General features: G+C 43.0%; 1 protein-coding gene across 3 annotated transcripts; it reads right to left on the minus strand.

The window, feature by feature from the left end:
- Positions 1-2314: 2314 nt before the first annotated feature.
- Positions 2315-15180, minus strand: LOC125009917 (transmembrane protein 125). Of its 3 annotated transcripts, none has more exons than XM_047588166.1 (3): positions 14754-15180; positions 8682-9951; positions 2315-4683 (listed from the first exon to the last, which is right to left on the minus strand). In XM_047588166.1, exon 3 carries the CDS (start codon positions 4292-4294, stop codon positions 3596-3598), a length of 699 nt encoding a protein of 232 aa, XP_047444122.1. In that variant the 5' UTR covers positions 4295-4683; positions 8682-9951; positions 14754-15180; the 3' UTR covers positions 2315-3595. The 3 variants fall into 3 exon arrangements, with proteins under 3 accessions (XP_047444122.1, XP_047444123.1, XP_047444121.1); XM_047588167.1 differs by lacking the exon at positions 14754-15180 and adding an exon at positions 13854-14094; XM_047588165.1 differs by lacking the exon at positions 8682-9951.
- Positions 15181-21744: the final 6564 nt, after the last annotated feature.

Consider the following 21744-nt stretch of genomic DNA (forward strand, 5'->3'; position numbering starts at 1 on the left):
GTTCTTATAGGAAACTTTTCAACTTTTGTGTGGATTATCAGACCAGGCACCCCCACCACATAACAATGACACTCCTTGATGGCAGGATGCAGCCTGACACACACAAAAAAACGGTTTAGGGACAACTAAAAAACAGAAAAAACATGAAAAACAGAGCAAGGTTTTGAGCTGGCCTCCAAATTCAGTAGATACCAAAGTATCTGTGGGATGATCCACAGTGGCCCCTCCCCTCAACTGGTAGGACCCAAAGACCCCCCACTAATGATATTGTGTTGCCAGACACCACAGGACACCCTCAGAAGACCCATGTCCATTCTCTGATGAGTCGCAAATGTTCTGCAGGCACAAGGGAGATCTACACAACATTAGCAAGGTGGTCATAATGTTATGCCTGATCTACATTACAACTGTACATCTATGCTTTAGCCGCTCTTTTTTACAATTTTTTGTTTTGCAATTTGCTGACAAGATCTTCTGTGGACTGAGCATATGCACGGACAGGTTCTAGATGCACAATTAAAGCAAACACATGCGCCTGTTCAGAAGTTTGCACCACAGCAAAAGCTTAAGACACTTTTATAAATGAGAACGATAAATTTTCCGTTTGCAAACATTGCTAATAGTGTATCACAAGTGTAGACTGGTGGATCGTGCCATTTTATCCATTTAAATGTACACCGTCTTTAAAAAAAAAAAAAAAAAAGAATAAGGACATTCTGAATCCACTGCACAGCAGAGCACTTTTTGTCTAGTTTATATTCCCTGTTTTCAGCATATTTGGCCTGACAGAAAAGCTCTGATTCCTCTCCACCCACACAGTCAGCTCACCCCTTCCGCCTGTCATGCATGGATACACAGCCTGCCGCTGCTACTGTACACTGTAGGTCAAAAGGCTCATGTAAGTAAGAGTTACAGGGCTCCTGCGTGTTTTCTGTGTGTGCGCCGATAAACAAGAGAGCGGTGCAAGCCTATACCAGCCCCTACAGATTGCTGCCTTGTGCATTGTGTCTTCAGCTCGCTGTCCGTCACCACACCAACAATGGTTAACTGTGTGACCCCTTTTGTCTCAAGGCAATGGCTGGTGGGTATGTGCAGACAGATAAGAGGTGTGACTGACCTACGCACACACAAATGGAAAAACAATGCAAGACATTTTTCTGAGGTCTTCCTGTTAACCGGTGTGAGAAATGAGTCTCAGAGGCTTTTTGGAAACATTTCACAAACATGAATGACCTTCACGGCCACTCTAGTTTTTTCTACCTAATAGTGTCAGATTGTTTTGTTTTTCCCACAGACTTTTAAGTGAATATTGAACACCTCTGAAAGGAAGGGAGATTTAATAAAACTGCAGCACTGTCAGCAGCATAGTGTGGATTAACCTAATTGAGGGGAAATATATGATTAAACCCACTGACAGCCTGGTTCAAACACTTGCCGGAGCATTAAAATTCTAGGACTGACCATATTGATGTAATGGAATTAATTTTACAGATTTTTCCTCTTTCTCAGTTTTGAGTGGAGTCATTCTGATTAATTATCCTAGCAAGAAATACATCTAATAAATTCAAAGTGCTCAGACTGTGAATGTCACCTCCTGCTATCCATCTCGGTTGAAGTAACGAAGACATTTTCGTAAAAAGAGTCACATTTAGAGAAGTGCCATCAAGAGGCAATTTTGGTTTCCAAATTTGAATTTAAACCAGTTCCAGATGAAAACATTGGGAGCAAGCGAACAGGGAATTACCAAAGAGTGCCATGTTTTTAATGGGCATTTGCGGCATGCTGTAAAAGTCCCATGAACCTGTGTTCCCCTGTTTCAAACAGATCATTTTTGCCTCGTGTAGTTCAATTGTTACATGAATATATTAGCTGTATTTATTTCCAGGCTATTTTGCAGCTTGCATGTGCCCAGGTGGTGATCGTGACTTGTTGAAAACACATTGAAATTGAGTTGCTGATGTCATAGCACATGGAATCAATGCCATTGCTGCCAGACATTGCTAATTTTTTTAGCTACTAATTAGCTCACTTGCAGCATGGATACTAGTTTCTAACGTGTTTTTTTTTACTTCTTGAAAAAGCTACAGCCAGAGTAAATAGTTAAATTTCCTAAAAGTGGAGTTGCTCATGACATATGATTAATCCATGTGTCATAATATGTACCATTTCTTCAAGTTTGGTTCGGTGAATGCTAGTCCAGCGGCCATTTTTGTTCCTGATTTGGTAGCTACCCTTCAGCTCTTCCTCTTAGCAGTGGTTGTACAGTTGATGATCTCATATGCTGTACATTAAATACATATATGAATCCTTAATATTCAGTCTATGGTTCATCCAAATTTTAATGCAAAAATGTGCTGTTGACAGGAATTGATGAGAACCATTAGACTAATTCCTACATTGAGCTGCAAAGACTAATTAGCTCTGCTGAGCATGGCGGCCATTCTTCCTCACTCAACCTTTTTACATTGAGTAATTTAATTCAGTGATTGTATCAAAGATATTAACACTGGTTTGAAGGGGAATTAAACACTGCAAAATTCATAGTTAAGACAATACCGTGTCGATTCACAAAAAAAAAACAAAAAAACAACAGCAGCAGACAATTTATCCATACATTCTCAAGTGCTGTGATATAATTCTCCAACAATCATGTTGTCTTGTGTCATGTGTACAGGCAGTCTAACATTACAGTGAAGTCTTGACAGTCTCTCACAAACACTACAACGCTACTGCATGAATTACGTTAAAATATTATTAAACTGAGGAAATAAATCAGTTACGCGTCATCGAACCTTTTTAGGTACCAGTCAAATCCATCAGCTGAACATGTTCCGCCCTTCGATCTCCGTGTAAACATGGACAGGGTGCGACGTGAATCACAAAAATAATTTAAAAATATCACTCCTCTTCATGTTTATGTTGTCCCGTCTGCCATATTCACTTCAGCCGTTTAGCTGGTGCTGTTGTCCAGAACAGCTCACAACATGGGTACTGAGTAGATAGTGGTCAGATGTGTGGTCCAAGGTCACTTTGACAAGATTGATCATACATGTAAATAACACATACATTCCTTCAATATTACCTCCAAGCATCTCAGATTTGTTCAGAATGTGAGTTCAGAATGGTTCAAGTCATAGGATTTGCTCCCACCACAGTTTAATTCTCTGCAATGTCTTTAAATTATATAAGCATATCATCATCTGCCTGAATTGTCCAACATTTTTTTTTTGTTAAACTTCCTCTCTGTGTTTTTTTCTTGGTGCTAAACAGCCATCAACATTTTGGCATTTGTACTTTTAACAATGTTAATTTAAATGAAATATCACATGGATAAGAAAGACTAAATTTGGATCCTTTAAGCTGCACTGACATGTAATAATTAATCCTTCATCGTGTTACTTTTCATTTTTGGCATCCTTACCCTTCACCAAGCAGATATCACAAATTAAACCTCACTTTGTCTCACACAGTCCGCTCAGCTGGCGACGAAGCTGAATCATGAGAAGAACGATTCTCGCCTTAATCAGATTTCTTGTAATATTGGGTTATTAGTTGAGCCACTGTCCAAAATACACATCTTTAGTGTGGTCGCGTCTCATATAAGGTTAGCCAAACTGGAGGTGGTCTCTCTGCGAGCCTGGCGGTCCATGTGTCCCGATACAGTGAAGATATTGAAAACCCGGTCGACCAACCTTCGCCCGTGCCTCGTCCTCTCAAGAAAGAACACCACGACAGAGTAAATCCCAACACCCACGACTGCGGCTCCTCCTCCAGCCAGCAAAACCACTCCAGAGATGTACTTGTCATTGAGGGCTTGGTTGGGCTTCGGTATAGGGCTAACCAGGGACAGATGCAATAGAACCGCTCCACAAATTACCAGAGACGTCCCGGTAATCAAAACCACAAGAACGTCGGATAGCCCCCCACTCTTTAGCATGTCGATCCGCTGCCGACTTCGAACACAGTTCATGTCCTGCACGGCCGAGCTGAGCAGTTGTTTGAGCAGGACCCCCAGCGCGAGCAGGCAAAGGGCGGTGCCCGCGCCCAGCCGCCATTCGCTGGAGACGCTGGTGGTGGTGGAAAGAAGGCCGACGCCGCCGAGTCCGCAGCCGAGGATTAGAAAAACGGCGACGCTGTAGCAAAGCAGAGACTTCCCTGGATCTCTGAACCACCACAGCTCCACCTGCTCCTCCAGGATGTTGTGCTGGATCTGAACCGGGTCTGCTGGACCGTTTAGACCCAGGTCAGGGCCGCCGGTTCCCCTCAAGGGGGGAACGTTTTCCAGCTCTGGCATCTTGATGCCACTCCCAGCCTTCTGAATACGGATGCCGCCACCACAGAGGAGACAAAATCCACCTGATAATGTCAGTCCTTACACCATTCACCGAAGACAACTACAACGGTAGTTGGTGTGCAGAAGGAGGGTCCAGGAATTTTAAATATATTGCACCAAATGTTCAGAAATGCTCCAACGAGCTCAGTTTGATGTCGTTTTATCGGCTATCGGCTGATTCCACAAAGTCAGCTCAGGTCTCTTGCTCCCGTGTCAATGAAAATCCTTAAAGCTGACTCTGCCTTGTAGATAGATGGATCCAAATCGTCCTTACAGCATCAATATTCAAAGCAAAGAATCCAACCAGTCACCGAATATCCAGTTTGGTTTTGCAGTGTGGCAGAAGTCACCTGGAAGATAAGACAGACATCTTCAGTAGTGTGGGTTAATTTAATCGTGGGTGCCCCCTGGGCTTTAGATGGCTGTGGTTAGATAACTGCATGACTGACTAGTGCATATTTTCCCTGTTCCTAACCAGACAGTAAATCACAGCACAGAAATAGACTCAGGCCTCCTCCATCATTCCTCCCCTAGCGCAGCAGAGTCAAGGGCTTAAGTAGATGGTTTCAGCTGAGCTCAGTTACATCATATTACACAGAGAATGGGCGAAAATTTAGACCCTCTTTGTTCCGAAAGCTCTCTGAACAAACAATGCAGGTTCAGTGTTTGTTTTGCACAATCTGAAGGATGCATTCTGTGCAAGGGCAGTTAAAGACTAACTTCACTCTGGTTAAATATCCAGTTCGTGCTGACTTCCAGAGGTGGACGTATGTTCTTTCTGACCTTTTTTTTTTGTGTTTTGCTTTCTTTTGTGACAATTTTGCTCTCACATAGCTTCTGTGAACACCCAATCTTGCTGTGCTGACACTGGCAACCTTTTCCATCTCTCGTTATCACTATGGTAATGAGTCGCTGGTACTGATGCAGGTGGATGAAAGAACCATCAGCTGTCGATAGAACAAACACTCACAACCAACCAGCTAATGCGCAGATGTAAATTTTCTTTCTTTTATACCACTCACCCACACATGTCCTCCCGTTCCCTTGATAAAAACTACAAGACGGATATAGATGTTTTAGCATGTATCAGGCAAAGGCTCATTATATGTTCCTCCTCCTCCTCTCTTTCTTAAGTCTTTTCCTTACCTCAGCATATTTAATCTCCGCACCGCAGTTTATAACCTCATCAAGGCCCCATAACACAATCATGTAAACATACACAGCACACACACACACACACACACACACAAACAACCATCCTCAAGGTTATGGCTGTCGACAGCTTGTCTTTAAAAACCTGTCAGCGACTTCATTTCTATCAAAGTCTGCAGTGCACGGCACAAGCCCACGCGCCCTAGCTGACAGGAGTTACAGCTCGTCCTCGGCATCCGTGGATTTTTTGCGAACACAAACACTGGTCTGAAAAAAAATATGAAAAACACGTCAATCTGGCCGAGCATAACATGATCTCGCATTTAGTCTTTGCAGTTTGTTTTTCCCTTTCATTGAACCCTTGAAAACCATTTAAAATACAGGGGACAGAAACACATTTCCATCAGATTCTGTTTCCCGCCGCCGGCTGTTTGGAAAAAGTCTATAAACTAGATGCAAGATCACATTTCTCGTTAGTGTGGACAGGTATTGCCTTGTACTGAGGCAGAGCGGCGGTAACACCGTGACACTGAGAGATATGAGGTGCACACACAAGGTGTGAAATGAAGAGTGAGGTAATTACAGCAGAGGAGGAGGGTGTTTATTGGCAACATGCTGCTCTGGAAGCTTTTTCACATCCTGTACCTGATGGAGGATTGTCACGGTGTGTGTGTGTGTGTGTGTGTGTGTGTGTGCGTGTGCGTGTATGTGTGTGTATGTGTGTGTGCATGCATTTTGCAAGAGCTGAGTTGAGTAGTTAAAAGTAAAAACATGAACAGAACGTGTGGGAATGTATGTTTTTCGCTTGTTTGACACAAAAAGTGAGATGAAAGCGCATTTGTTGTCTGTCTTATAGTGTGTGCATGTGTGTGTGTGTGTTTGTGGGTCTTGAGTCGCTAATTAATCCCAGCTGGTTTGAGCTCAGTGTCACTGACAGGTAGGGACACAGAAATAGCACAGTAATTGAGGTGTGTCTTTTTTTTTTTTTTTTTGGTGTCTGTGGTTTATTCACCAAAGATTTTAAGATGGAAATTAAACAATATACGTAATCCTGCAGCTCCTTCCAAAGAGGTAAATATCGCATTGATTCACGCAGAACCTGTTTGTGAAACAGTCTGTTTCATTAAATAGCTCCCGGTAACGTGAAGCAAGAAATGCAACGAGATGCAACAAAGATCACAATGTGAAATCAAACCCCCCCCCGCCAACGACGTTTATGCTGTGTTTCTCACACAGACACGTACACAGAGCCACTGGACCCTTCCTGCCTTTCCTCCTTTTATCACCTGCATGACCTCTAAACTCACTCATATCAGCCGTGTCATATTGGCCTCATAAATATCTCCACTAAAGCACTGACTCACTGCCTCCCTCTCCACCGGCCTCCTTTTAAAACAGGTGCCGAGGCACAAACTATTTACTCCGCACACGGCTCAGTGCTAAAATTCAAAGCTGGGAGAAATTAATTCGGTTTTGTTTATGTGTCAATAACAGTCCAAAATGTCCCAAGGCGCTTCACAGAACCCGGAAAGCCCCTCGGAGTAAACGCTAAGGTGATGATGGCGGTATGGAAAAAACTTCCTTTAACAGGAAGAAATCTTGAGCAGAACTCAGCTCATGGGGGTTGGTGGGGGGTGGGATGGTGGTGTAGGGGGGCGCTCATCTGCTTGAGGCTAGCTGGGTAGAGGTGGAAAAAAAGAGGGAGAGGAGATGAGGAGAAAAGCAGCAGAAGCAGGATACAAACAAGGAAGCGATGGATAGAGACTAAAGTTCATCGTATTCATTGGAGGGAGTGGGAAGCTCAGTGGTTATACAGTGTGCTCATAAATGTACTGTTATCAAACAAGAGCACAAGCCAGAAACCAGTACAGGTAGAATCCGGCATAATGTACAAATATACACCGATCAGCCACAACATTATGACCACCTTCCTAATACATAGGTCTCCCTTGGGCCTCAAAACAGTTGTGACTCATCAGAGAATGGACACGGGTCTTCTGAGAGTGTCATGTAGTGTCTGGCTACAGGATGTTGTTAGTGGGGGGTCTTTGGGTCCTATGAGTTGAGGGGAGGGGCCTCTGTGGATCCCACAGATAGTTGCTCCTCCTTGAATTTGGAGGCCAGGTCAAAAGCATGTTAAAATACAAGAAAAAATATCATGATATAATGCTACATGGATATTTTTTCGCACCCCTAGCTGCTGCCATCAAGGAGTGTCATTGCTATGAGATGGAGGTGCCTGGTCTGGTCTAGGTGGGTGGTGCACATCTAAGTAAGATACATGAATGCCAGGTCCAAAGGTTTCCCAGCAGAACACTGAACTGTCCCAAGATGATAAACAATTTACTCGTCCTGTCAGTGGTTTTAATGTTGTGGCTGATCAGTCAGTGTGTGAGCTGTCATAAAAAGGTTGGAGAATTACTGCATGTATGACATTTAGGTAGAACTGCCGTCTATATTTGGCTTTCCCTCCATAATGCTAGTCTTAGATGCCCTCTGGTAGACTGCTCACACAGTCTGAAACTCTGACGTTGGGAAATGAAGCATTTCCATGAACTCCAGTACATCATATCAATAATGAATCTTCACACTGTAGGTGAGAATGTTCACACTCCCACATCGCTCTGCATATTCATTAAAAATCATAGTTCTGCAGATGTACAACTGTATCTGACTGTAAAACCAAACGAGTCAACAAACAGATCCCTTCGTCTGGACGACGGTTCCATGTCTGTCTGGCTGTTTAACTGGGCACCTTCAACTTACTCATCAAAAATCACATCACACAATCACATCAGCATATTTTACTGACTCACAGAAGCTATGGGAAGCTGTGCTAGTGATCATTATCGCAATTTATTTGGAAAAAAAAAAATTCTCAATCCCTTTCTTTTAAGTGACAGGAATAATAAGCGCGTCTTTCAGCCGTGCACTAAAAACTGAGATGACTGACGATGGCCCGTCGCTAACAGCCCGAATGTTCTCTGTTATGCTAATCCGCCAAGAGAAATGATGAACAATCCTAAAGACGCTGTAATTGTAAACCTTGGACGCAGAGTATCATTCCCTCTCCGTGTCTCTGTTTTTCTGTCGTTCGCTGTGATCGCCTGCTCTAAGTTTTCAAAGTTTTCAGCCTGCAAGGTCACCAGAGGAGCTGTATTTTAGAGTAAAAAACAGTATGCTGCACTCCAATTACCTGGGAAGCTTTGGGACTCCGGTATTCCCCCCTCTGTTATATCGGCCAGCTGAATTCATTTCATCGGCCATTAGTGCCTCATTTTATAGTTTGTGCGTGGTTGTTTTGAAATTGGTTGTCTGGCATTATATGCTAATCAGAATCAGCAGCGCAGGTTATAGAAGATGGCGACGACATCCAGGGGAAGAAGGCAAAATCTCTGCAAAGAGATAAAGGAGGAACTCGAGTGTGGATGTTTGGACAGTTAGCACATGTATACCGCTGGAGGTTGAAGCCTAACAAATACATGCACAACCAAGGAAGCTCTGACAGGCGGTCTGACATGTATCCCTTTCACTGTCAGAAAAAACCTGAATTTATTCAGGTGTGCCAAGGAAAATGAAAATAAAAAAAATAGTGTCAGACTTGTAGAAAAATCCTTATTTGAAGGTAAAAAGTTGAAATTAGTTAAAGGGAAATGAAAGTGCAGACGTCAGAGTGAAAGTTCGGTGGTTTTCAAGGCTTTTTCTTCAAACACTTCAAGAGATGTTTCCTGTGTTTGGTACTCGGTCGTGGTTCACACCTTCTCTCGACAGAACAAGATGCGGAAATATCAAAGCAAAAACATGCCGCACAAAAATGTCTGCCTTGCTGCTCAGTCAGCTGCTGGGAGAGTTTTTATCCAAGCGCTTCAGGCTGGACTGAAGTCCATGGGAGATTGCGCAACGTGTTGCCGTGGTGACAAAGCAGTACTCTACTTCCTGTTCCCCCTTCCCGCTCGCACCAAGCCCCTCTCCCTTTAGTCAGGCGTTGATTCTCTTGGCGTCCCCACAGGCGAGGAGAGGGGTCAGGGTTGGCTCCATCTGTCTGTGCAAGGGCCAGTGGTGCCAAGCGCCACGGGGGCTGGAGGGAGAGGAAAGCAGGCTCGTGTGGAGTGGGATGGTAACGGATGTTTCTGGGAAGTCGTCTGGGACTCCGAACGGGCCAGACGCTGAGGAAAGGGATAAGGTAGCGGGAACGGGGCTAAGGAGGTGAGAGGAAAATTGGCGGCGGGGAGGAGGGAAAAGGCTCAGGGCTAGGGACAGGGCTGAGGTTTCACTGCCGGTGTCGCAAATGTGCCTGGCAAAGAGAAATGATGCTGAATAGGTCTTTATGCAGACAAGCTCGAGCTTTCTTTCGTCTCTAGACACAATGGACAGCCGAGGCACACAGGGAGAGTCACACTGTCCGGAAACAGTGAGGAGACAAAAGCCGAGTCAGTGTCACTGTGTCAGGGATCACAAGGGAGAACCTAAGACAGACAAAGAGAAAGAAAGACTTTCACATCTGCTTGACATACCGCCCACCAACATGGGCCACCTTAGTTGGGGTTACGCGTTTATTCCTCCCCCTGTGTTGGGCCAGTAGATTTCAGTGTCCACTTTTTTTTCAACTTGCAATTTTGATCCTGATTTGCAAGTGTAATCAAAATGAGCTGCTGGCATATTATGAAGGAAGTGGTTGCACAAATGAGCCCCCCAACTGGATTCATCTGGATGTTGCAGCCAAAAGCATTTTTTTTTCCCAAGACCAAGTGATTTCGTTTTAGCTACATGGGCAGTGTGGCTTCAATGATTGTAATTTAGTTTGGTTGGCTGGCTGGTTGGTTGGTTGGTACACCACTTTGTTCTATGTTTGAGTAATTCTACCTATATTGTATGCAATGGCAGGATAGTTTGTGCAGACATTCATGTTTTGACTCCCTCTAGGCCACCATTAATTCAGTGGCATTTTTAGTTCAGGGTTAAATGTCTCAGCAACTACTGGACGAATTGCTGTTAATTTCAGGCTTACAATCATTTGTGCGGTTCCTTAAATTTCCACCCATCACTAGTCGTGTGGTTAAATATTTGCTTTGGCATTCCCATCCTCCCTAGCTGCACATTGGTGCTAATTTGCACATGTTAACAAGGTAAAGATTATACCTTATCAACATCAGTAGGTTCCATTCAGCAGCCTCACAGAGCGGCTAGTGTTGTAGAGTCTTAGCCTCAGGGGTCATTGACATTATTGGACACTTTAAACAAAGCCTTCCCATTTCAGCCGGTTTAATTTCTCCCTTCCTCCAGTGAACAAATATCTCGACTTATGCGGCACAACATTACCCCGACTGGGCACCAAGACCTCCCTCCCTCAACATCCTTATCCACACACACACACACACACACTCATCTCCATCTGTTTTTCCTCCAAGCCCTACCTTCTCTCGCCGGCTTTACAAACACATTTCTTCCCTTTCTCCACTTTCCTCACCTCCTCACCCGTCTCACAACCGGCACTGCTTAATGTTCCTACTTCTTATCTCTTCCGTCAGCTCTGGTGTTTTGGTGTTGCAGAAAGATAGGCGCGCATGGGTCCGAAGGGAGATTACTCGTCTTTGCCGCAGATCACGATATGGAGTTCAGGTAAAAAGCTGCACAATCCATGTAAACACCTATGGACATGTACAAAACTCCCTGCACCTGTTTTCAACCTTAAATTCCTTCTTGCATTGACCTCCCGACATTAAATGTGCACCCAATAAAATTCCAGAGTGTTGTTAATACACCGGAAAAACACCCAGGTAATCAAAACACAATCTGCAAAAATGCAAAAATTTGTTATCTAAAATGGATATGGCATTTCCCTCTTTTTAAATAGAGCTTCCTCCTCTTAGTGCTGGTGCACAGTGGTGTTGACAGATATGGACCCCAGCCTAGTCCAGTTCAGTTCAGCACAGCCTGTGGACAATTCAACCACTTGTGTACAACGGGAGCCAAATGAGGCTGTAAAATGCCGAGCGCAATTAGAAACGGCTTCAATATTGCTGCTTTCGTCAAACTGCTTCCATTCCCAAAGACGAGTAAAGAAATCCCTTTTCATTCCTTTTTTTTTTTTATTTGGAAGTTGGAGGATATTAACTGAACGATGTGCATAATGACTTAGCTGTGTAATAACCCCTCGGTCCCTGAAGTGGAGGGGTGAGTGTTTATTTAAAAAAAGAAAAACCTCTGTCCAGCCGGTTGCTTTCTCCTGTTGTGCACAGCTGCAATATTAAAACTCTAATCAAATCACCAATTAACATTCTGGTCCCCTTCTGCATCGCTCCTGCTGACGACGGGAAAGTTGCTACCATGTAGTTTTTTCTCTTCTTTTTTTTTTTTTTTTTAAACCCTATCGGCCTCCTCTTGTGGGTTTAGAGGTGATATTCAGCATATTCTAATTTGATATTGGCTGTCTGCTGATAATGATTTTAATGAATGAGATGGCTGGCTCAGTGTCTGACTGTCTGTCTTATTTGTTGACTGCCTAGGCTGGTTTCTCTTTACTGCAGCAGCATTTTGTAGTTACGCTAAGAAACATTTTAGCTGTTGGTTGTTCAACAGGCATAATATGGTGAATATGGCGATCCCCTGACTTTCCTTCTAAGGCCACCATGAGAATAATATTAGTGGTTTTGAGTGAAATAGCCTTCCACTTGCAAGAAACTGGACATCTATGGATTTCCTTGAAGACGTTTCACCAAAATATAGTCAGGTGTAGAAAAAGAAGCCTTTTGGATCAAAGTGAAAACAAATCAACTGTGTCCTTTGTTTAAATACTAGGCTACCATGAACTAGATGACTGGGAATCTTCACAGACCTACAATTTTATCACTGACATGCTTTCCTCCTATGTGAGACTGAATGATTGACATTGCTCTCATTTTCATAAGCTAATCAGGAAGCTTGAGCCAGCAGCTCGCTAATTTAGCTTAAATTTGGAGCTTCAAGCTAAGAAAATATGCATATTAGGACATTAGGGGAAGTTTGTTTGTTTAAATGTTTTAAAACCACAGTGTGCCTTTTTATGTGTTGTTAAACAACAAATTAACCCCCTGAAGTAGCTGCTGCTAGCTAGCCAAATAGTCCAGCCAAATATCTTCAGAACATACCAGATTCCCATCAGTATCAACTTTTTAATGCATGTTAACCATCTACTGTTATTATATATCTGCTATGCCTAACATTGCCATGTTAGCATTGTCTCTGGGAAGATGTTAGCACGTTAAAGTTAGCATTTAGCACATAGCTACTAATGTGGCTAAAGACACCAGGGGCTGGGATGGAAGTCCTGGGTAAAGCAACCTAAACGGACCATCTTAAAGGTTTTAAGATGAATAAATGGTTAAAGTGATGCAGCTTTCACAGAAAAATGGGAACGTTACTGCTAATTGGATATATAGAAAGTAATGTGGATATACAGTGAATGCAAAATGCTGAATCATCCTCGGACGATAGCCGTTTGAAGTTGAGGATTGCTGCTGATTCAAACCGAACATGTCCTACTGCTACAGCTTCATATTTAGCATTTAACATCAAAACCAAGACAAGTCGATCCGTTTGATATGTTTCAGGGACTGATGAAACAAGGAGGAGCGTCCACAGTGAGCTGTTAGATGAAGAGCTGCAGACGAGCGGCTCCTCCGCCAGGTAGCCAGCTCCCTTTCACTGTGGCCTGCTTTTCACAGACTCATGCTGTGTGCAGAATAAAAATCAAGTTGCTCGCAGAATGATGGGAAAGGGGGAAAATTATCTTTCTCCTTTACCGATATGAAAATAGTTTATTTGGATGCCTTCAACATTCTGCGAGCTGCAGCATTAAACTAGAAAATCAACCATCACCAAAATCCTCTGTTACAATTACCAATTTGAAATGAATACAAAAACCAGGATAATTTGTGTGAACAAAAACATGCTTGTCAGTGGATGCAACCAGGGACAGAGGTGGACGAACAGCTGCTATTGATGACACACTACATGCTTGACTTTGTGCATCTGCTGACTGTGAAAAATAAACAAGCTTGTCGAGGATATTTAAAATTCTGTCCTACACTACTTCACTGTGTGTCTGATGTCTGTGTCACACACACACATACACACACACACAAACACACACCTACACAGCTTTCATAACGCCACCACTTTGCACGGTTACCACAGCCTCAATCACTTTGTTTTCCTCCTCTTGTTCTTTCATTCTGCTCTCTGTGTTGACTTCAGGCTCTTTTCTAACGAGGTCTATCACATGTTGTTTTCAGCCTGACTTGTTCTTTTTTTTTTTGTTAGTGTTTTCATCTTAAAAGATACTTAAAGTGGTTTTGGTATATAGCAAGAGTGACAGCGTGTAACCTACTTCAGATGCCCCGTCACGATTCATGTCTGGTCGTTATTAGCCGTAGTTACACCAGATCCATATGAGCAAAGCAACACGGAGAGAGGCCGGGCAGCATATTGATTCGTTCCACTCACAATAACTTGAATACAGCTTCAACAATATTTCCATGCTATGTGGTTTATGGATTTTCCACAACGCAATAACTGATCTCTAAAGACAACAGCCCTATAAATGTTTGCTTCCTACGGTATCTGAGCGTTTTACCATTACAATCCCTCCCTTGTAACCATGATCCAACCCACTGGTGCAAAGGTTAGAGTGTGAAACAATGTAATTTTTTATTTCCTCATTTTTATACGAGCAGACTACATCCTTTTAGGAAAGCCCAGAACAAATAGACATTATAATGCTGCATGTAACTGTGAAAAAAGTAGGAACAACACCCAGACTCCAATCTAATCTAATCTACAGACAGTCAAAGGTTATGCTGTTTCATGAACACGTTAAGGCACTTGTGTTTGAAGACAATACAGCAAGTCCATGCACAAAACAGACGTTTTCATCTCTTTTCATCATAGTACTTTGGTGAAGATAGGAGAGTGATATTAAAAAAAAAGGGCAGCAGTTTTGATCACATTTAAGATTAAGAAATGTATGTGTGATTTAATTCACACTGATAGTGAGGTTGTATTATCATATGTAGCGTTGCATAAGAAAACATAAATGACTGGTTAATCATACTTAGAATAGTCTATTGTTATTTTATTTTTTAGAAATAATTGAGAACATGGATAATTTGGCGCTTTTAATTCACGGATGAATAAGTTTAAAATCAAACAAATATGATTGAGGATCTCAAAAGTTTTATGAAAAAGCAACTCCTTTCTGTCTGGATCTTGTTTATCTGAAGCGTCTTACCTGTGCGCTCAGATGACCAGGCTGGATCCGGTCCTCCATTCCGCAGCGCGCTGGTCCGTTCCGTTCTCTGCCCTCAATTCCCAGCCTGTTTCCACGGTGAGAAAGTCTCACAACCGCCTCTCGGTGCATAACTCCCTCTTTTAAATTTGAGAGATCCAGAACATTTCGACTGGAGCCGCTGTAGGTGCTCCGCTTCCTGCCTCCTCCTCCTCCTCCTCCTCTCTCCCTCTCTCTGTGTGTGTGCCTCTCTCCGCAGCCCCACGGTCTCTCTGCCTCTCCGCCGGACGGACTTCCCCAGTTTAATGCAGGTGTGGCCGCGCACGGCGGCGGGGGGGACGCCGAGGGGAGGGGACAGGGAGAGAGTCTCCGATCGACCTCCGCGCCGCCGTTGGACCCCCCCTGGGGGAACCCGGCGCATGACACGCAGTAAGAGGGTCCCAGTGCATTCAAGTAGTGTGATAGTGATATCAGGCGACGGGGCTGGAGGGGTGTCAGGTGTACGGAGCTGAAGTAGTTTAACCCCTGCGGTCGTCAGGGAGGACATGTGTCTCTGCTGATCAATAACTAATCAACAACTGAAGTCATTATTAACCGATTAATATTAACATAGTCGATTAACAATAAGGTCATGGGATGGAGTGACCTTATTGTTTTTTGTCTTTTTTTTTTTTTTTGCCATTTGTACCTTAACGATTGTGCACTTTTTTGTTACCTCGCGTTGTCACAAAAAATGAGCGCTTTTGGAGGTTGTCATGGCAACTGTTTTAATGCTATTTCATCTTTGTTATAAAGATAATTATCATCTAGTTTGTCTAGAGCTGACACTTTCTGACCAGGCGCCCCCACCCCGTAGCAGCTATAACACAGGCACACAAACAGAAATGGTTTAGGAACAATTAAAAAAAAAAAAACATGAAGAAGAAGAAGAAAGGTGTTGACCTGACCTCCACATTTCCTAGATCCCAAACTGATCAAGTATCTGTGGGATGCACTGGAATAAGTCAGAGGCCCGTCCCCTCAACCCACAGGATCCAAAGCCCCCCCCACTAAGAATATTCAGGACACCCTCAGAAGGACCATGTCCATTTTCTGATGAGTCACAACTGTTTTGGAGGCACAAGGAAGACCTGTAAAATATTACGTCATAATGTTATGCTTGATCGGTGTACATAGTAAAAAAAAAAAATAATTAAAAAACTGTTCCATCCATACAGTTTCAAGTTTTTATCAGATATGGCATGAAATAAAATGCTTTAACATGTTAATTACAAGAAAAGTTCATTCATGAACCATCGTGTGCTTGGAACGATGTGCAGAAAACAGCAGGAACGTATCTGTACAGAATCAATGCATCAGCTGCTTTACATACTAGAGGATTATTGCACGAACTTGCACCTCCGCATCTGTTGATTATTCAGAGTCTGGATCATATTCAGCACTTCAGCAGGTTTCCTCCTCGCAGCGCAGCCTTCCACCACTTCTTCCTCTTTTTCTTCAGGTTCGATATTTTCATCCTCCTCATGCCCGCGATCCAAAATTAGATCAAGTGCTTCATTCACTTACTTATTGTGGTGCTACCACAGAATGGCATGTGCAGACAGAGAGGTTTTATTTATAGACCAAAGCTACACGAGCTGATCGGAGCTAAGTGGGTACAACACAGAGAGAGTGTGAGAATGTGCGAGCATTAGCGCAAGATCTCAGTCATCTTCTTATTTGTAAATTACACATGTATGACCGACACTTTGTGCAGCTCAGTATGCAAATCTTTCAACATTTTAGACCAAAATGCCTTCAGTCGTCAATTGTTCCATCTAATAAATAACCCCTCTGTGATATCTCACATTGATCACAGCATCTCTGACACCAAGATTGATTTGTTATGGCTGTGCCAATGAGTGCCTCACATTCATTTAGCTCCTCCGCAGCATTGTGCTGCATCATAACTGGACTAATGCAGAAATAACATTTTAGACTTCCAGTCAAGGACGGTCACAGGGATGGGATGAATGTGACGGGATAGGAAGACCAGAGGAAGGTCTTTTTTTATTATTATTTATTTGCACACACATAAAAGTACAATCCAGATAATAAAGGGAAAAGTAGATGTGACTGGAGAGATCAGGGAGGCTTAGGCAAAGGACCTCCCCTCAGGTTAATAAAAACAAAGTCTTCAGATGGATGAACCCAGGATGATACTCCGCTCCTTCTCCACCAGGTTCCTGCAATGAAAGAAGGAAGAGTAGGGAAGAAACGATTATGGGGGGAGGGATTTGGGAACTGAGACAAACAGAGGAGGGCCGGACACACCAAGCCTGAATGTAATATCATCTAATGTTACACGCACTTAAACACACCACAAAGACTGCAGCTAATGCCCAAATGGTACATACATCCTGCGCCTTTCCTATTTAGGAAAGCAGCCAATTGCTGCTGATTCATCGTGCTAAATTAACAGAAAAGCTGAGTGGGACCAACTAGGAGCAAAAGTTGAGCAAAGTTGCAGGATGCGTCAGAAAAGCTAGGGTCAACAATGCTCACTTGTGATCTGACGTCAGAAAGTGACCAACTGTTGGGTTGGTGCGTCATGGCCAAAAACTACTCCATCCATTGACTTTATATGAAACTGAATGATGCGACAGCATGAGGAAAATGCTCCCCATGCCTCCTCCTTCTCTGTGAAAACAGGAACTGATTTTTCCTGCAGCCTTCGGGGATTCATCGTTTGCGTCACGGTGTCTAGTCTGTTGTAACCCTTTGACATCCACACTAAGAAATATGATTAATTAAATATCTCATCTCATCTTCTACTACCACTTATCCTCACTAAGGGTCGCGGGGGTTGCTTGAGCGTATCCCAGGTCACCAGTCTATCGCAGGGCTAACACAGGGACAAACAACCATTCGCACTTACACTCAGGGTCAATTCAGAGTCAGAAATGAGCCTAAAGAGCACGTCTTTGGAGGGGGGAGGAAACCGGAGTACCCGGACAAAACTCACGGAGACACAGGGCGAACATGTAAACTCCACCCAAAAAGGCCTGAGCTGGACTCGAACCCGGACCTTCTCACTGGGCGACATCAGCGCTAACCACCGAGCCCACGATTAAATATCATCCATTTTAAATCTATATTAACAGCGTGCACTGCAAACTGAGGATTATGACATATCATTATTAAAATGTTCACACAATTGCACAGATTCATACAATATAAATAGTGACGCTGTATGATGTATATTTTTGGGCTATGGTCATATGGTATAAAAGCAACAGCTTAGATATTTTATACGCATGGGCAAATTTGTGTATCTTACAAACTGAATGACTAGCAATGGTTGGAAAACGGGTACAAAATGAGGAATTAATAATGTCATTGTCTACGACTACTACTGCTACAAGAAAAGATCAACCGCGCGGTTACAATGCCAGTCAAGGGGTTAAACTGAACTTGTACTAACTGACATAAGAAATCTAGAGTTGCTGCAATATTGTTTTGGTTTTTCTGTAAGTTAAATTAGTTTTGTAAGTTGATACGGCATTGGACGTTATAGAAGACAACAAGCAATCTAATGTTAGCTGGAATAAAAGGTGGTCTCTAGCTAGCAGATAATTTATTGTTTTTTCACTTTGGAAAATAATAATGCAAGGTTTGAACTTAAATTAAATTGTAGAATAAGTGATTTGCACTTTAACTGCATTTATTTAGATGCAGTTTATGCACATGAACAGTATACTACGTTTTACTAAGCTTTACAGTGTTTTCACGTGAGACTGGCCCAAAACATTACTTCAACTTTTATTCCCGTTTGCTCGTGTCGACCTTTGTCACATTGTCTGATTTGTGTCTGAGCTGGAAAACGTGTTTGTGTTGGACGGTAAAACCACAGCCAACTTCGGGATTAATCATTAAGCGCGGCTGTGTTCGACCAGTCATAAACATGTTCTCCCTCTGCGTCCCAGCCGACCGTCTCTTTCACCCTCCCGGGGTTTTGAGGAAGTTCTCAAGAGTCGCTGATTTACTATCAACTGCACGTGCGGTTAAGTCTTGCAAAGAGACATTTTAAAGCTGATGTTTGTCATCCACTGGCGCTCGTTGGTGCACTAGTTCCCCTCCCCACACCCTCACTGTGACACAATGCTCTGTTGCTGTTGATCACTCACTCTGGGAGGTAAAAGAGTAGCGGGGGGGGCTGACAAAAACAAACACAGTCTATCATTTGGTTCCATTAGCAGCTCTCTTTTGTTTTTGTGGTTTTTCATGAATATTTTTATTTTTTGGTTGCATTGCGTGGCCCCCTACTGAAGCAAACTAAATATCGACAAAGACTGAATTTAATGTGGCTGCCGTTTTTACTCGCCACCGTCGCTCTGGAGGTTCAGGACGGAGTTTCAAACCAGATTTTGTAAAGCGTCTCGAGACAGTTTGTGTTGCTATTGACGCTATATAAATAAAATTGAATGGCTCGAGAGATGGAAGCTGATGTTTCTGATGTATTCTCACAGCAGAATATTTTACTACTTAAAGTCCAATTAAATTTGACAAAAGGTCATATTTCCATCTCGCACACTCAGCAGCGCTCTGACACATTATATTGATCATAGTCATGGTCCTTCGATTGCTAATTGTTATTCAGAAGTCACTCACTCTGGGTAAAGATTTTAAGCCGTGCCAGGTCAGTGACAGGCCTTTTTGATGAAGGGATATGATGCTGTTTGCATCTGCTGAGTTGCTCACAGATAGCCAATATAATTTAATTTTTATTGCATCAGTATAAAAATCCTGACTGTCCAAAGAACAAGAAACCTTGAGCTGTTTGATGAAGGTTGAGTAGAGAGACGAAATAAAAAATTAGGAAGTCGTGGGAAAATCAGATTTCAACCTCACGATCTTTATTCTAATGGGGTCAGTGCTGTCTTTAGAAAACACCCTTGATAATACAGCTATTCTGTAATCTGTAGTACATACTCAAAAGTGCTGCTGACTTAAAACAGATGCACCCTCCTTTATATTGTGTTTCCATTACAGTTTTTCGTAAAAGAAAAGCGATATTCCTGAAATCTGGATAAAGTACAATTGCGCTTGCTTCCATTGAGAGGTATTTTGCGAATTAGCTGTAACTCTTGTAAAATAAAGTCTCATCTCGCAATATTCTCTCAAATTTTCATTATGTGAGCCTTCACTTTCAGATAGATGGACTTCAAATGAACTGGTCACATGACCCCTTGCATTACTTCTGGTGACGCCAGTGACGGGGAAATGCAGAAAAAAAGTTTCCATTGCAGTTTTATGATAAACTTTTATATCAGTACGTCTCAAAAACCTCCTAATGAGAGCGTAAAAGTGTTTTAACGATATTTGCGTTTTCATTACCAGTTTTTTTATTGCGGTATTCATGTTTTGTACGTTTCTAGGGGGAATGGAGGGTTTTGAAGCTCAGTGTCGTGGCTACGGCCGTCACCATCTTGGATGTCCCTGACTCTGCTGAAATCCTGGCTGATTTAAAAATGGAGGGGTGATACATGTCTAAGAAACATCCACACAAAAGCCAGGTCCAAAGGTTTCCCAGCAGAGCATTGAATTGTCACAACATGGTTAATGACATTTACTTCTCCTGTCAGTGGTTTTAATGTTGTGCCTGATAGGTGTATGAAAAACAAATTTGTACATTTTAACATTGAGGTCTGTGGAGGTTGACCGACCCAGTTTTTTTGAGCCAAGTGGCTATTTGAAGAACATTAGTTTTTTTGAACGTCCCTGGACAGTTGCGCGTGACGGGGACAAATTGAAACTCACACGCCAGGTCTTTTCACCGCTGCCTGCACAGCACCTCGCCGCATAGAAGTTGACATCCGGCGAGTCTCAATAACTTGTTTTTCATCATGTTCCTCTTCGCAGCCACCGGTTCTCTCTCCAGGTGGTCCCCGCGGCAAGAAAACTCCATCTGTGTTTATTATGCCTGGAGCTTCACCTGGGAGAAAAGGGGAGTGTTCTCAGGAACAGATGTACTACAGTCTGTGAGTAGTGGTGTCACTGGCACAAGAAAAACATCTCACGTCTTCCTCAAACGCAGGCAGAAAATATACCTTCATCCCCAGAAGAGCGAATCACAGTCGCGCGTGTTCGTCTTCAACTTCTAGTCAAGTGGGTAATTTGGTAGATTACCCACTATTATCAGGAGATAAGATGGCGGTGAAGAAATTAGAGGAGAGAGGAGGAGAGAATGGGAGATGACCAGGGACTTTGCAAATGATATATGGAAGTGGTTAGAGATGCAGTCACACATGAATGCACAGAGAATGAGATTCACACCTGCACACGCTTTGCAAATTTTTAGCCAGTGGAAAATGACCCAGCAAACGCACAATTTGTTTCCTCATTGAAATCGATAGCTTACATTTATTTCCTCTACGCTTATTCCAAGCTTAAAGGGACACGCACACAGGAAGAGCCCGGCAGCAATGTGGCGACAGGAGATCACGACACATTGATGGAATTCAGTGAGTTGTAGCGATGCAAAGCTTGAAGCGTCACATGAACCCAGACAGGGTTCAGGATAGCAATAAGTGCTATCTCCATCCATCCCCTGGAAATATTTTTACTTGTTTCTTGTTTTGCAACATTTCAATGGGAAACATGCAGGCACATCACAGAGGCACATCCCCTAGCAACTGACCACTAGCGACAGAGCGATGGACAACGAGCAAGTTGCTGGACAAGACTTAAACCAAAACAACCATAAACCTCAACCATAATCTAAACTACACCGATCAGGCTTATCATCATGACCACCTTCCTTATATTATATATAGGTCCCCCATTAGCCTCCAAAACAGTTGTGACTCATCAGAGTGTCTGTCAAGAGCATGTTGTTTGTTGTTGTCTTTGGGTTCTAGGGGTTGATGGGAGGGGCCTCTATGGATGAGGCCTGTTCCATTATATCCCACAGATATTTGATTAGTTTGGGATCTGGTGAATTTGGAAGCCAGGT

The sequence above is a fragment of the Mugil cephalus genome, chromosome 6 (genome assembly GCF_022458985.1).
Source record: "Mugil cephalus isolate CIBA_MC_2020 chromosome 6, CIBA_Mcephalus_1.1, whole genome shotgun sequence".
Lineage (NCBI taxonomy): Eukaryota > Metazoa > Chordata > Actinopteri > Mugiliformes > Mugilidae > Mugil > Mugil cephalus.